Source organism: Chaetura pelagica, unplaced genomic scaffold (genome assembly GCF_000747805.2).
Source record: "Chaetura pelagica isolate M959 unplaced genomic scaffold, ChaPel_1.0 scaffold117, whole genome shotgun sequence".
Classification (NCBI taxonomy): domain Eukaryota; kingdom Metazoa; phylum Chordata; class Aves; order Apodiformes; family Apodidae; genus Chaetura; species Chaetura pelagica.
In genome coordinates, this window is record NW_009954185.1 from 8,194,503 (window position 1) to 8,210,163 (window position 15,661).

At 37.6% G+C, this 15,661-nt stretch overlaps 1 protein-coding gene across 1 annotated transcript in view; it reads left to right on the forward strand.

Moving 5' to 3' along the window:
- The window catches only part of SCUBE1 (signal peptide, CUB domain, EGF-like 1), a gene marked incomplete at its 5' end in the record, with an annotated part of 211,088 nt that overhangs the window by 28,810 nt on the left and 166,617 nt on the right, over positions 1 to 15,661 (forward strand). The window contains one exon of the mRNA XM_010002978.1: positions 9,758 to 9,886. Within this exon, the coding sequence (XP_010001280.1) occupies positions 9,758 to 9,886 (129 nt within the window). The remainder of the gene's footprint in view (positions 1 to 9,757; positions 9,887 to 15,661) is intronic.

Genomic DNA, 15,661 nt, shown 5'->3' on the forward strand with positions numbered 1-15,661 from the left:
ATTCCTGCTCCTGGAGTGTTTTCATGCCACCATAAGGAGTATTTAGATGGCTGGCAAATTGCACCAAGTGCATGCAGAATCTCAACTTTCAGTTTCTGTGTCCTTTTATATTTTTTTTAAAGTAATTTTGATTGCTCTGTACTTCAGAAATAGTTTTCTATTGGCAAAGTACACATACACTGAAGCAGTAATACGTATCTTGAACTGCAGGTGTCCTGAAAGAATGAATCAAAGGGGTAGATTCATTTGCCTGTTTTCAGTTTGATTGGCATATCAATGTCCAGCCATTAAAAATGTTCTTCTAACTCTTTAAATTAGGAGTTTAAACAAGCAGAGCATGCACCAGAAAGAGAGCAGAGGCAGGAAGGTGAGGAAGGGAAGGTGAATTTAAGAAAAATGTAAGGAAGGTAGACTCCAGGGACCATATTTCTTATCAATAAATGAAGAATGTGATGGTTGTTCACCAAAAATGTAAAATATTATTATCATTCAGCTGCTGCAGAAAAATTGGATTTTCACAATCTATTGCCTTGTTTCATGTAATAATGTGTGAGCTGGGTCAACTGAATTCTGCTTACAGTATTGGGTGCTTGACACTCTCTAGCCACCGAAGTCTTTAAATGTGACTCTAATTCTCCCTTTGTATGTTAAACAGTATTTGAAGATCATTAACTAAGACTTGCAAAGTAACAAGTGCTAAACACACTTTTCCTACAGCTGATAATCTCAGAAGCTCAGGTACTCCATTGCCTCTTAGAGAAGGACTTGTGTCTGAAAGCTTGGCTGTCTTTTCCTGAGCAGTGAGGATGACTATTGTAAGGCCATCCTTACTCTTGTGTGTTTTGACTATTTGATTTGTGCTTACTGTGGTCAGTGTAATAATAGAAAACAAATTCAAACACAGGACAAAATAAGGATCCGTGATATGTGTCTCTCTGCTTTCCCTAAAGTTGGGACATAGTAAGTGTTGTCAGAGAAAAAAATACTTAACAAATTGAAAGGAAAAAAATGTCCTGTTCTACAGACTGTGAGAAACTGGATGATGTCTCATCTACCTTTCAAATGCATCCCTATATTGAGCAGAGCTGAGCATCTCTAAACTGGAGAGATACAGATTTGATGGGTGGAATGTTTGGTGGCTGAGGAATTGGCTAGGTGATTGCATCCAGAGGGTAGTGGTCATTGGTCCAGATGGAAATCCATGACAAGTGGTCTCCCTCAGGGCATTCTGTTTAGTGTCCTCAACAATGACATAGACAGTGGGATCGAGTGCTCCCTCAGCAAGTTTGCAGACAACACCAAACTGAGTAGAGCAGTTGACATGCCTGAGAGATGGAATGCCATCCAGAGGGACCAGGACAAGCTCACGAGGTGGGCCTGTGTGAACCTCATAAGGTTCAAGAAGGCTGAGTGCAACATCCTGAACCTGGATTGGAGCAATCCAGAAACCTCCCTAGAAGACAGTCTGAGAGACTTGGGGTTGTTCAGTCTGGAGAAGAGGAGTCTCCAGGGAAACATTATTGTGGCCTTCCAGTACTTTCAGGGCCTGTTGAAACGGGACAAGGGGTGATGGTTTTAAACTAAAGGAGGCTAGATTCAGACTAGATATAAGGAAGAAATTTTTACAATGAGGGTGGTAAAAAACTGGAACAAGTTACCCTGAGAAATAGAAACCCCATCCCAGAAAGATTTATAGTCAGGTTGTACAAGACTCTGAGCAACCAAATTGAGTTGAAGATGTCCCTGCTGATTGCAGGGAGGTGGACTAGGTTGCCTTCAAAAGCCCTTTCCAACCCAAACTATTTTGTAATTCTCTGATTCTGTGATTAAATTATTTTAGGCAAAATAGTTCTAAATATGAAGGTGTTCATACTTTAAAAATATATGTGATGTTTAACCAGCTGGACATACTTCTGCATAGTTGGTTAGTATTCCATTTCCCACCCTTTTTCAGACAAGTATTTTAGCAAGATATAATTCATGATGAACTTTTTTTCTCAGCCATCACAGCAGAAAAGGAAACAAAAAAAACCTGCTGCAGAATACTTGGTATTTTCTGGGAACTATATGAAAATTACTTCCAGAAAAATCACCCCAACAATACCACAGATTGCATCCAAATCATCTCCACCAAGTTGTTACAGCGTTTTCATTTTATTGCTGTTTTTATACTGGAAAATGAGGATTTGTGACATTTGTAAAGGATGTTGTAAAATTTCTTAATATTTTTTTTTTCTTTGTGGACCCACTAATGGGAAAAACATTGGAGAGGCAGTAGCTAGAGTGGAAAGGCTTTTCAGAGATTTATGCTTATGCTTTGCCTTATGCTAAACAACCTATTGTACCTGTTCTTTTTTTCCTTTTTTCACTGAGAAACATCAGGCTGCTTTTTCTGATTTTACCCTCTTCCCAGCCTGTTGACCCTTGACCTTGGCTCTTAGAGTAGTCCTAATGGCTATCAAATTTTACAGTTTTCTTGGGCACAAGCATCTTGAAAACGTCATGGCAACTTCAAAGCCATAAAAACTGCACTGTGTGTTCCTCTTTGATTCATTAGATCGTAATGTTTCCAAGGTCACAGCATCTAAAGAATAAAGATGTTAACATCAAAAAAATAAAGTATCTCAGGAAGAACCAGATGTAACAAATAATAAATTTTAATTTGTTTTATTTATAGAAAAAGGGACTTATGAAGCTTTTTACGGTAAGAGATTTTTTGAAACGGACTTTACACTGACACAAAGGTCAAGGTTTTGTTTGGGGTACAAAAAAATAAATAATTTCAATATGTCAATATTTTCTTAATTAAATTTGGACTTGGAGTAGATGCCAAATTATGCTAACACAAAACTCACAGAAGGAAGCAGTAATTCAGCAGGTCAGGTTGAGTGGATTCTTCATACATCTAGCTGGGTCAACTCTTGCAAATTTTAAGAGCAGAGCTGACCGAACTTCATGTAATTTTGAACATGTGGAAATGGGCTGATGCTAAACTCCTCTTGAAAATCTAATTGGTTTAGTAATCTTTCTCATGGTTGGATGTTTTCCAGAGAGCTGAACTTTTGGCAAATTTGGCCTGTACTTAACCAAACTGGTCTTTAACCTACCTGGAGGTGGTTCCCTTCTTAAGAACAAGTGACTTTGTTCGGTTCAGGTTATCTAGTGTGTCTGTGTAACTGCTGAAAGTATGTTGAATGTAGATCTGCCCAAGAAATAGAGTATATATAAGTATTCCCATGTTGTTTTTATTTATTTTCATGGATTTTACATTCCCCAAATGCAGCATTAAAAAGAATAAGATGCTGATCTGATTATGATCCAGGACTTCAACTTGTTCGTATTTTCATCAGGATGCGTGTTACTTCATTTCTGCCTGTTTTCTTAAACATAACGGTGTTGATGACACACTGCTGCTTGTTCTGAAATGGAAGTGGGAACAAGAAATTTAAGTGCTGATCCAGTCTCACATATCTCTTTAGCATGAGTCCAGGAAACACGCCTTCCTGGTTCCATGAAGCCCGTGGCAAAAAAGATTCTTGACTTTTGTAGGATTGGGATTTTACCTCAGGGTGTTTTAGTTTTGGATATTGCAAGGTCACTTCTTTCCCAAACATCTGAGATCAAGGTTGCATAAAACTACGTGGTGATGAAGACAGCTTTGTTTGTACTGTAGCTGTATTCTTAATTTTGTAGGATTTGGAACCTAGGATGGGACTTTTCTTCCATACTTTTCTGTGGAAATGAGGGTAGTGCATTGGTCCTAGGAGGAGCAGTGACCAAAACTCAGTAAAGAATCGGTGAAAGTTTTTGAAAGCTTTTAAGAGAGAAGCCATAGAAGTGCAAAATACTGCCCCAAGGAAATATGTGGTTCAGCATTTTGCAATGTCCTTTGCTCTATACCAGTTCTGGATAAGCAGGCAACATTCTGCAATTGTAGAATTGTAGTATGACCTTTTTTAGCAGATAATAGACTGATAATAGAGAATTCTGCAAGTGGTATGCTTTGTCCTCTGTAGGGGGCCAGCAGCAATCTCTCATAGAGCAGGAAGGTAAAAACAGACTTTCTTTGCTGGTAAGTTTTTGAGGACAATGTCATTAGGTGTCTCCATAATGCCTCTTTGGCAGTATTTTGTTTAAATCAGCTAGCTAAATTGATAAAGATGAACATAAACGTATTTTTTTCTCTTCAGATATGGAATAAATATGTGGATTTATCCATCAAGATACACTTACAAAGAATTTAGTATTTATTTTTCTAGCTCTTCAATGGATATGGCTCCTTTAGGAAATTTTTCCATATCTCCACAATATACCTGTGTGCTAAGTCTTGTTTGTGGTTCTCTAAATGAGAAGAAGTCAACGTGGGCAGAAAGCTTCCTTTGCCTATTTATTTTAAAATGCCCAAGCACATAAATTATTCCTTTCGAAGTCAATAGAAATTTGAGTTTACTAAATTAACTCCAGATCTTTCCCTTATGTTAGTAGTCAAGAAATACTTTTAAATTAACACAGATTTTACCCAATCCAACTCCTGTTTTGAACATCTTCTGTTGTTAAGTGTTGGGATCTGTGTCCTTGACAGATGCTGAGATAATGGTAGTGCCAATGCACACATTTTCTCAGAAATCTGTGGAATTCAAGACTAAAAGTTGAATTTGGCTCATTGATTTGCAGGGCTCAGCCATTTTCCCTTTTGCATGGTTAAGAGCCATAAGACTTCTGTGACAGCTTAGCTGTGACACTGATACAAAATTTGTCAATTCCATGTAGACATTTGCTTTGATATCAGTAGCTTTCCCCATACTAGTCTTTAGCTGCGTTGACAAATTTTGTTGTATGTGTTGTAATGATTTGTGGACATTCAGAAACTTAATGAATGGCAGCTGGTATAAATGAAGAGTGGGAATGGATTTTGCTGGAGGTAGATTTTGTACTTTCCTGTATAAAGTCTATGCCACCTTCTAGCAAAGATTGTTAGTGCTTGGAAAAGATGGTTGGTTAGCATGCAGCAAATTTCGTGACACTGCTGAAAATGTTTAGACAAAATGGGAACTAGCATTTTTCCTCACTCTGTTTTACAGTTTGGTTTGTCATTTGGACATTAGTTACTGCATGCCAATGTGTCTTCTAGTCTCAGCTGAAATAGAAAACTGCAATGTTGTGATCCTGAAAGCAGAACAGATCGATTCTTGTTTTATTTTGAGCATTTATTAGTCAAGTTGTACGTGCTTCTGCAAGAACTGCTTCTCTGCAGGGTGGACTTGTGAGACTTGTGAGAGTGCCATCCCTTTGTTGCAGAATACACAAAAGAAACAATTTCTGGGATAGTGTCAGTTTCAGATGTAATAATAAAAGAAGAGTCAACCTCAGTCTTTGTAAGGTAGATACAAGTCCCCTCAGACTAAAAAAAAATTAGGTCACTTAAAGAAGACAACTTAAAATTCTTTTTCTGTAACTGAAATACAATGATTGTAAATTACAGCACTCCTTATTTTACCAAATGATCGAATTTTCTCAGATACTTGTCTAGGTATTTTTAAAAAAACTTCTTGATGCTTATATAATAATTGCAGTCCCATACAGTATGGACTCTTGAAGCAATACCACTGCTCATTGAAGAAGACAACAGCAGAGCAAGGAACTGCTGTGTTCCCTAGGGTTGCTGAAAGAGTTATTTCCAAGCTGTAACAAAAAGATTCATCTTTGCTTTCCAGAAGGAATGATGGTGTAGTTTCCAAGCTTCTTTTACCTTGGAAAATAGATGAACCAGGACAGTTACTAGTACACCCAAGTAAGGAAGCTTCTTTTTATCTCTTTTTTTCTCCTGATTATTTTTTTTTTCCTTTAAAACTTGTGAAACAAGCAGTGGACTTTGGAGATTTCCAAAACAAGATCCAGAAAGAGATGATCAAAACTAGGTCACCAATAGCTGAGGATGTGGCTGTATACATCCAGCTCCAGCATTAGGAGAGGCTGTCTCATTTGAACACAGTAAGCCCAAACGGATTCTTGGTAGACGATCTCATTATTATAAATGGCCCTACACATTCTTAATAAGTTTGGTACATTTACCTTTTTTTTTCTTTTTTTTTCCAGGGCTCCTGTAATTGCTGCCATTGTAATACGATATGAAATTAATTTCACTTACTGAGGAAATAGCAATACTTTTTCCAGGTGTTTTCTTCACTAGACACCCCAACAATTGTCTGTCTGCATGGGCAGAATTTGAGTAAAAACTTTGTAATACCTTGCCAGCCTAGGCAAAACTTCATGTTAGACTGCAGTTAACCTTGCTGATTCAACAGTACATGCACCTACATCCAGCATGGCAATTTCATGGTTGGATGGCTGCATTTCCCTGCTTCTTTTATTTCATTTTTCTGTTATGGTAACTCCTTCATGGTGAAAGACAATATTAAATAATCGAACGCTAAAAAATGTGAAGGATAGTTGAAGCTACAAAATTAGTGGGGAGAGTTAACATTTTTAAGTTAGAGGTTTTTTGGAGCCAAGAGTTTGATTAACACCCAATTCTATCAGTTACATGAAAAAAAAAACAACCAAACAAATAAAAAAGTAGTAGTATATAACTTAACCAAAAGTAAATTAGCATAGCTGCCCCCTGCAAATTTCTTAGTTTTACAGTACATAAAATTAAGAGCAAGTCTGCACATTTTATTTGTTTGAATATACTCTTATTGTTTTTATGGCTATATTAAGCTTACTAAGGAATGTCCTCCTCCAGGTATATGAGAAGATGGGGTGGTGTTGACATGGTTTGCAGGCATGTTGCCTGCTTTTCTCTTGATTCAGCTGGAGCTTGAAAGAAGTTCAACATTTGGACTTTGCAGACTTTGTGCATACTATTGGTGGTTTTTGTTTGTTTTAATTTTTAAAAAATAAAGCATTAAACTCACCATTTTTATCCCCATGGTGTTTTAGTAGCAATACTGGAAACAGAAATTTGAGTCAGCCTGCCAGGTGAAGCCTGTTAAATAGCAATCTGGTTTTGGGGGAGAAAAAACCCACCAAAAAACCCAAAACATGGCTCTTAAAAATAGGTAGAATATTTGGTTCCACTCCTGTTTTTGTACAGTTCTTGAGGTACAAAATGGAGAAGTAATCTTCTAATCCTTTTGCAAAATGTAATGTAACTGGAACTCCTTGAGAGAGAGATATTAAAAGAATCTATTCCTATTGTTATTTTTCTGGTTTATGTATTTGTTAGATTACCTTTTCTAGAACTTAAGTATTTGTACTACATCAGCATCTTGTGCTACTCATTACAGAACAGCTTTTTAGGAATCAGTATTATATAAAGGGTGGGCATTCAAAAGCTTTTTCTTTGATTTTTGCCCTCTTTGAAGGCTCTCCCATTGCTTATTTAATCCTACTTGATTCGTTGTGTGAAAAAAAGGGACTGAATTGATCAGGCCTGGGCAGTCAGATATTGAGTAACATAACAAACAATAACACTTTCTTCTGAATTCCCTCTTCTGAAGAAACTCAATGCTGGATATAAGTTAAGAATCACAGAATCCTAGGGGTTGGAAGGGACCTTGAAGGATCATCTAGTCCAACCCCCCTGCCAGAGCAGGGTCACCCAGAGCACATCACACAGGAACGTGTCCAGGCAGGTTTTGAATGTCTCTGGTGAAGGAGACTCCACAGCCTCTCTGGGCAGCCTGTTCCAGTACTCTGTCACTCTCACAGTAAAGAAAAACAAATCTTAAAATGAAGTTTGTATTTTTGCTGAGTGTCCTGAAGGAATGCCCAACATGCTTGATACAAAAATCTTGTTACATGCTTTTTCATTTTTACTTGGCTTCTTAAAACATGACGTTACTGTAGAGCACCATCTTTGTCCCTGTGGCCTGAGAATGATAGGAAGTCTCTGGAAATATTCACAAATGGTTATGGAAGCTGCAAGTGTCTGGAATGCTCTGGCAATATGCACCCAGGGCTGTAAATAAAGGAGAGTGGCTTCTTGGGCACTTCACACTGCCATGATGCAGGTGTGTTTGGAATGAGCCCCATCACAGTGATTGACTTGCTGGTTATTGTTTCCAGGAAAAATGACAGATTTATCTTTAAAGGTTAGGAAGTTTACCTTTAAGCAGCAGGTTGTGTGTTTATTAGGAAAGATCCTTTCTGCAGCTTCTTATTTCCAGCATTTTCATGGTGCTGAATGCTGAGTTACAAAAAAGCTAACTGGTTTTGCAGATAAAGTCAAATTCGTAATTCCTGTTCAAGCTTCTGAGGAGATAGTGGAAGGAGGGCTTCAGAGCTGGTGGAGGGAAGTGGATGGAGACCTGGGCTATTCTGAGTTTAAGGTAGGTTTGTGGGAAGGGCAGACTTGAGGGGGAAGGCTTGCAGAAAAACTTGGGAGGAGCATCTCCCTACTCTGACAAGTCAAATGTCTCAGAGGATTGTACAAAGAAGGACAAAAGTAGCCAAACTCAATCCAAGCATTGATGGACTGAGTCTAATATGACCTTTCAGAAGAAGTTGGTTTTGCCAAACTACTTTCCTGTCTTGGGGTTGTAGCTGGGTATGATACCAGGCACCAAAGCTTTTCCTGGAGTACTTGTTAAAAAAAAAAAAAAAAAAAAAAGAACATGAACTTAACACAGAAATATTTCAACCACTTTTGCAATGGAAGACACATTTAAATGTACAACCAGGATAGCACTGGTGTACTAATAGGTGATTTTCTAAGAAGATCACTTTAATCTGTTTATCATGTACTAACCTGGGGACAGTGGCTGGGGTTTTTGGTCTCATGCATCACAGATTTATGGGTGTATTTTTAGCTAGTTGATGTGCACCATTGAATGACTCACAGCAGTGACTGTGATGCTGATGTTCCACATATAAGCCAAGATACAATCTGTAAAAAGAAGAAATTATGCACTTTCTGCAATGAGTGAAAATCTAATTTTTATCTGAGAGAGGGAAGATCATAACAGGGTTGTTTGTAGTTGAAGTAGAGTGCACCTCTCTTATTCATGGTGCTCTTTCAGATACTGGCTAGAGTACTAAAAGTAATTAAAAATAATTTGAGAATACCTTCTAGAAATAAAATATTGGACTTGTTGCTGTAAGTGAATTAATTCAGGAAAGTATAATATGGCTTATTTTGGGGGGAAGGGGAAGAGACAGACAAAGTTGTAGCAAGTTATCAATAGTAACTTCATAGAGCTCAGTAGACTGTGACAGCTATTTCAGAAATGGTGTTTTTCAAGTTTTATTGTACAGAACTGCAGTCTTATGTATTGTCAGGAATACACCAAATATTCCTTGCTCTGAGGAGACAAATTTTTGTAAAACAAGGCATACTTCTCTCTTATGTCATATTAATAGCATGTTTCAGATAGATGGCTGCTTGTTACCACAAAGTTAAAGGTTTAACTCCATGTCTGCTTGATTATTTTAAAGACAAAACCCAAACACTAAATTTTAAATATAAAAATTGTATTCAAATTGGGTATTTAAATAACATATAATTGCTTACTGTGATAATACTACAACTTTTTTGGGGAGGAGTGTTCTATATATAGAACATTGTCTTGCTGCTTTTCAGTCCTATATGACCCTGATAGGTTCAATCATCTGTTGGATGAAGTACTCAATACGAATATATAGGAAGATTAGGAACATGCATATATTCAAAGATCATGCTTGATTGGAGAAAATTTACTATATTCTTAGTGTTCTCTTTTTACAAAAGATTCTTTTTCTTCCTCTTGTGTTTTAGATATTGATGAGTGTGAGAATGACTTCTACAATGGGGGTTGTGTCCACGAGTGTATCAACATTCCAGGCAACTACAGGTGTACGTGCTATGATGGGTTCATGTTAGCCCATGATGGCCACAACTGTCTTGGTAAGTAGTGAATGTTGGTAAGAACATTTCATTTCATGGCTCTGCTAAGAAGGCCTCATCTGCCTGCTGCATTTTGTCATCTGGTATGTTTTCAGTAAAGACTTGATCCAGATCACACTGAAGAAGTTCAAACCTGCCTGTTGACTCCTGTGTGGTTTAGACCAGATCCTTAATGTTGGCACTCTTAGACCTTACATACTCAAATCAATTTGCCTGTCTTGAACATTGCTAAAAATCCCCTTGACCTCCAAAGCCTGTGCTGGTTGTTGGTTCAGGTTTCTTTTCTAATAAAAGTAATTGGTCCAATCCACTTAAATATTTTTTGGCTCTTTCTTCCAACTTCTGTAATTCCCCTCCTCCCCTTTTTTCCCTGTTAGGGTAACATAGTTCTAGGGTGTGCTGTATGAACATAAATTACAGAATGTTAAAAGCATAAGTATGATGAAGGAATAATTGGACAATAAAACAAGACAAAGAAACAGTTATCAGTAATAGCTGTCTACAAAGGGGAGAGACACAGCCATCTACAGAGCAGGCTTTTAATTGCTTCAGCAGTCTGAGGACTTGGGAATTACTCATTTTTTTTTTAATGTCCGTTGCTCTGGTTTAATTTAGTTGCGTTTATCCCATAAGCTAAAAAAAGACATGTTTTGTTTTGAAATTCTTCACAGCAATCACCTGGCAATGAATTATGTCTTGTATATCCAGTTTCCCCTATCTGCTTACTTGGTAGTAATTGTAGCTAAATCCTAGTGCCCAGGGACCATCTTCCTCAATATTCCCGATATAAATGCAGTGACCGTACAGTCCCAAATTTCTTTCAAGGCTATTTTTATAAAACAGTGGGGAAAAAGGGTATTTTTATCGTAGTCACACAGCACCTTTACTGTGGTAAAACCTGAGATTCTTACAAGAAAATCAAGAAATCAGCTACCAGAACAAGAAAGAATGAAGTCCAGTAACTCCAATCTGTGCTCACTAAAGCTATTGAAAAACTAGAATTTTTATTTGATTAGCCTTTCAATGGCTGTATTTCCTACTGAGTTAATTTTCAGACTGAGTAATATTTGTTGATTATATAACCTGACCATTGACAGGCTTTGAGTCAAAACTTCCAAATTTCACTTGTTACAGAACACACTAAATAGATTTATTTACCTCAGCCTGAGGCTGTCAAATGATTAATTGTGGAGAAGGTGTTTTTTATGCAAAGAGCAGCCAGACATTCATTTAAAAAAAGAAAGAAAAACTCAATTTATACTACTGTTTATAAATATATCTAAATAAAGCAGGACACAAACATAATAAAATAGTTCAACTGTTTGGAATTCAAATAACTGTGCATGTATGTTCTTTCAAACAGTTTGCTATTTTCAACTTTGTTTCCAAATTATTCCCACAGAAGTAGGTTAGCAAGTATGAACAGCTAAAGGTGATAAAGGATGAACCTTCAGGAGATCTGTGCCATTTATTTGCACCCCTGCTGTCTGTCTTGTTGCTCTCTGGTCATGTGGCCATGAAGCATACAGGCTGGATCTACAGAGATCACTACATTTCTAATTTTCTTGGCAATATTTTCTATTAATCCACTTGTGGTTTGGGGTTTTTTTGGAAAAAAAAAAAAAAAAAAGGCTTACAATAATGAAAACCATTGTGCTCAAGAGATGGCTATGTTTGCAAGCATTGATCCAAAGATTGCCAAGGAAACTTTCACATTTTTTACAATCAGTGTCTGCCCATACTCATAGTCTACTCTGAACTGACTTTTTTTTATTGCCCCAAAAATGTTAGGAACCATGTTGCTTCTAGAAGAAGTTCAGCTAACAGATGAGTGGGAATAATAGCAAAGGGCTCTCCTAATGTTCAACTTTCAGACACTAAAAGAGGTCACAATTGCCTTTGTAATTTTAAGACCACAGACTGGGGAAGTTTCTGTTTCTCATATGCAGATTGAATAGTTGCAACTAATGAATGATCTTCAATATGTCTCAATAAAATAGCTGGTTTTACTTAGAGACACTGAAAAGGGCATCAAGGCACATTCCTCTTTTGCCTTGCTTTAAAATTTGAGTGAGTTTGCTGAGGTAGTGTCTGGTTGTAAGGTCTCACACTGAAGTTTTTAATCCTGACAGTGACCACTTGGATCTTGCTATGACAGCCTGTTCTGTGCTGACTCAGATTTGGGGCACCATTGCTAGAAAACAGAGAACTTCATTTTTCAGTCATCATTTGGTCCCCAGCAGGTTGCTGGCATTACCAGTTGGACTGGCTGCTGGGATAGCCTTTTTGTGCCCATTAGCACAATATCAGTTTTGAAAAGGAGGACATTCTAGTCTTTTCCCTTCTGGAGTAGTTGTAGTAGTTTCACTTATGCTGCCAGAAATGTTTAAATGCAGTTGGTTCTTTTCAAGAGGAGGCAGTGAGGTCTCAAATGAAAAACAAACCTTGTCTTTTCACATTATTAAATTAGCATATTTGTAACCTTTTGAAAAATTTTCCCAGCATGTAACGCTAGCTTAATTTATTCCAAATATTTTTTTTCCCCATGAGGAAATTGGGCACTGAAAGGTTTTGAAGTTTTGATGAATCCATTGGTTTTCACCTGTTCTTGCTTTTTGAGAAACCACTTAATTTTAATGGATTATAAGGAGACAAAGAAGTCTTAATAAGATTGCTAATGATATTTTTCACCTTTCAATGAATTCTTTTACTTACTCTACCCTCCCATTCACCTCCCCCCCCTCAGTAGGACTTCACAGAACTGTAAAAATGAGGCTTGCTAGTTGGGTATCATATTATATATCCTATGTATCAAGTTTATGTTCCTCTCAGAAAAGGCATGTAAGATTTGATTAGAACAATTAGGTCTCTATACACACTAAGAAGGTCTGTAGTGGATCTTGTCATTTCAATAGACTTTGTAGATGAGTCTAGAAAATTCACAGTAAGTTGATTTTGGATACCCTGCCTGAACTGCCTTCTCGTAGAGCACCATGGATGTGTATGGGCTGGATAGAAGATTTAGTAGGAGTCATCTAACATCAAACTACACTATTCCTACCTCTCTCCCATCCTTTGGCCTTCCAGGCATTACTGTTGCAGTCCATTTTGTCAGCATGTGAGAAGCCAGGACACAAGAACTCTTAGGGGCCAATTTGATTGTCCAAACATAGATTCATATAAGCATAGAATGGTTTAGGTTGGAAGGGACCTTAAATACCATCTAGTTCCAACCCCCTGCATGGGCAGGGACACCTCCCACTGGACTAGGTTGCTCAATGTCTCATCCAACCTGTTCTTGAACACTTCCAGGGAAGTGGCAACCACAGCTTCACTGGGCAACCAGGTCCAGTATCTCACCACCCTCATAGTGAAGAATTTCTTCCTGATGTCTGACCTAAATATCCCCTCTTCCAGTTTAAAGACAGTACTCCTTGTCCTATCACTGTCTTCTCTGATGAAAAGCCCCTCCCCAGCTTTCCTGTACCCCCTTGAGGTACTATCAGGCCGCTATAAGGTCTCCCTGGAGCCTTCTCTTCTCCAGGCTGAATAACCCCAGTACTCGCAGCCTGTCTTCATAGCAGAGGTGCTCCAGCCTTTTGATCTCCCTCCATAGCCCTCCAACAGCTCCATGTCCTTGCTGTCCTTCTTGTGTTGGGGGCTCCAGAACTACAATAGTATAGCAAGATGATTACAATTGTCTTTATAAATAACAAACTTGGAGTATTCACAAGTAATTAGATCAGATGCAGTTGACAGTTTAAGTGTTTTTTCCTGTGTTTTTGTTTCAACATTTTTCTCTTTCTAATAAAATGTAATTTCTTATTTATTTATTTGTTGGGAGGTGTTTGGTTAAGAATTCATAGTTAAAATTTGTACTGGAAAAATTCAAAACTGTCCTCAGGGCAACTTTACTGGCTTTCTATTTGGCATTTTTATTGAGGAATTTCTCAAATATAACATGAAATGACACCATAGGGAATTCATACTATGATGAGGTCCTTGTCTGGATAAAAATAATTTATTTTAGCACTGTAATAATTTGAAATAGCAGTAGCTCTTTCTCAAGATTGCTCTAAATTCTGCTCAGTGCATGCAAGACTAATATTTGATCTCATGCAACATGTTTTCTTTATCGGTCATTTGAAACAAGTCATGAAACATGTTGTCCTCTCTCATATATGAAGTACCAGTCTGGTCTTTTCTTTTAACAAGCAAATAGGTCACTGGTCCAGATGGTTTCTCCTGTTTTATTTTTTTTCCTGTTTCTTATTGAGAAATTGATTTTTCCTTCTTGGTGTATTTTACATGTTGAGGCATGCTATTAATTTTTGTTCTCTGTTGCCTTTAGGATAGATCATGGCATAACTGATCATCCTTCCTATTAATGCCCAACACTTTAGCCATTTCGTTTGTAGTAAATCAAAAACTGTTCTCAGGTACCTGGCAAAATCTGTGAATATTTACTGCAGCATCATTGCCTATGTCTTTTAAAATATTTTTTCAAAATATTCTCCCTGCTCTGTCTTTAAGCATGACACTTAAAGGTGTTCCTAATTTGCCTAGTTGTTGTTGTTGTTTTTTACTTTCTTTGTTTAATATTAAGTAAGAAGAATGGACTTTTGCATTTGTGTAAGTAAGTGCATTATTGGTTGGAGGCCTCTTTGGCACTTGGGCATAATTGTACTCTGTATCCTCTTGGAGACTTTCAGTAAGACAGATGGCAGATAGCAAAGGCCATAGATTGAGCCTGGTGCTGTAAGCCTGGGTGTTGAAAAAAGTGAGATATGTGATGGATGGGGATGCCATGAGAAGGCTTAAAAATTTGTCTTCCTTTTCAGTCAGATTTTTAGGGAGCTTGGCATAGCTGCCACTATTGTGACTCCAGAATGGACTCAGGAGAGTAAAAGAATTTACTGGGATTTTTAGTTCACTTTCAAGCTATTGGGATAGGAATTGTCATATCAAAAGAAACCCTCTGCTCCTTCAGCAGCAGTAGGTGGAGGACTGTTCAGTTTTGGACATTGCACTTGGATGAAGCCAAAAGAGCAGTGAGAATAATAAGCCATCTAGGAAACACAGAATCATGGAGTAAAAGAATATCTCAAGTTGCAAGGGACCCATAAGGATCATAAAGTCTAATGTGGCTAAAGCAAGAAGAATGAAAGAAGAATGAAGAAGAAAGAAATAGTTTTTCTTCTAGAGGAGAGAAGATCAAAAAGAAAACGCATCAAATGCAAAAAAAGGTTGCTGAAAAGAAGTAAATTTTTACTGGTTTTTTTTTGTATCCCTGCAGAAATGAAGAAGTGTAATAGTGCTCCCCTTGGGAAATTCAGAAAGAGCATTAAACTATTTTTCCTTTCTCCTGAAGGACTCTCATGTGGAGTACCATTATCTTACATTAATCTCTCTCCTACCGTGTAAAAATGTAAGCTTCTGGGAGAGTATTATGTGCTGTGTTGTTCTGAAGTACCACCAAAGAAAGGAGTTCTGAAGCTTGTAATGGTATTACCAAACCTCGGGATTTATCCAGGAAAAGCTTGCTAGAAACCCTGCTGAAAGTAGTTGTTGCTAGTATTCCTGATGAAGTCTTTATTCAGCATCTGAAAATAGAAAGTGGAAGAGAGCACCGTAACTATTTGGACCAGAAAGCAGGGAGCCTTCCTTCACAAAATTTCCTTACAAAAGATCTCATGTATCAGCTGATACTCCAGGAGTTCCAGGCTTTCTGGGATTCACCTACCTCTGATCAGAACATGAAAAAAAAAAGGGAAA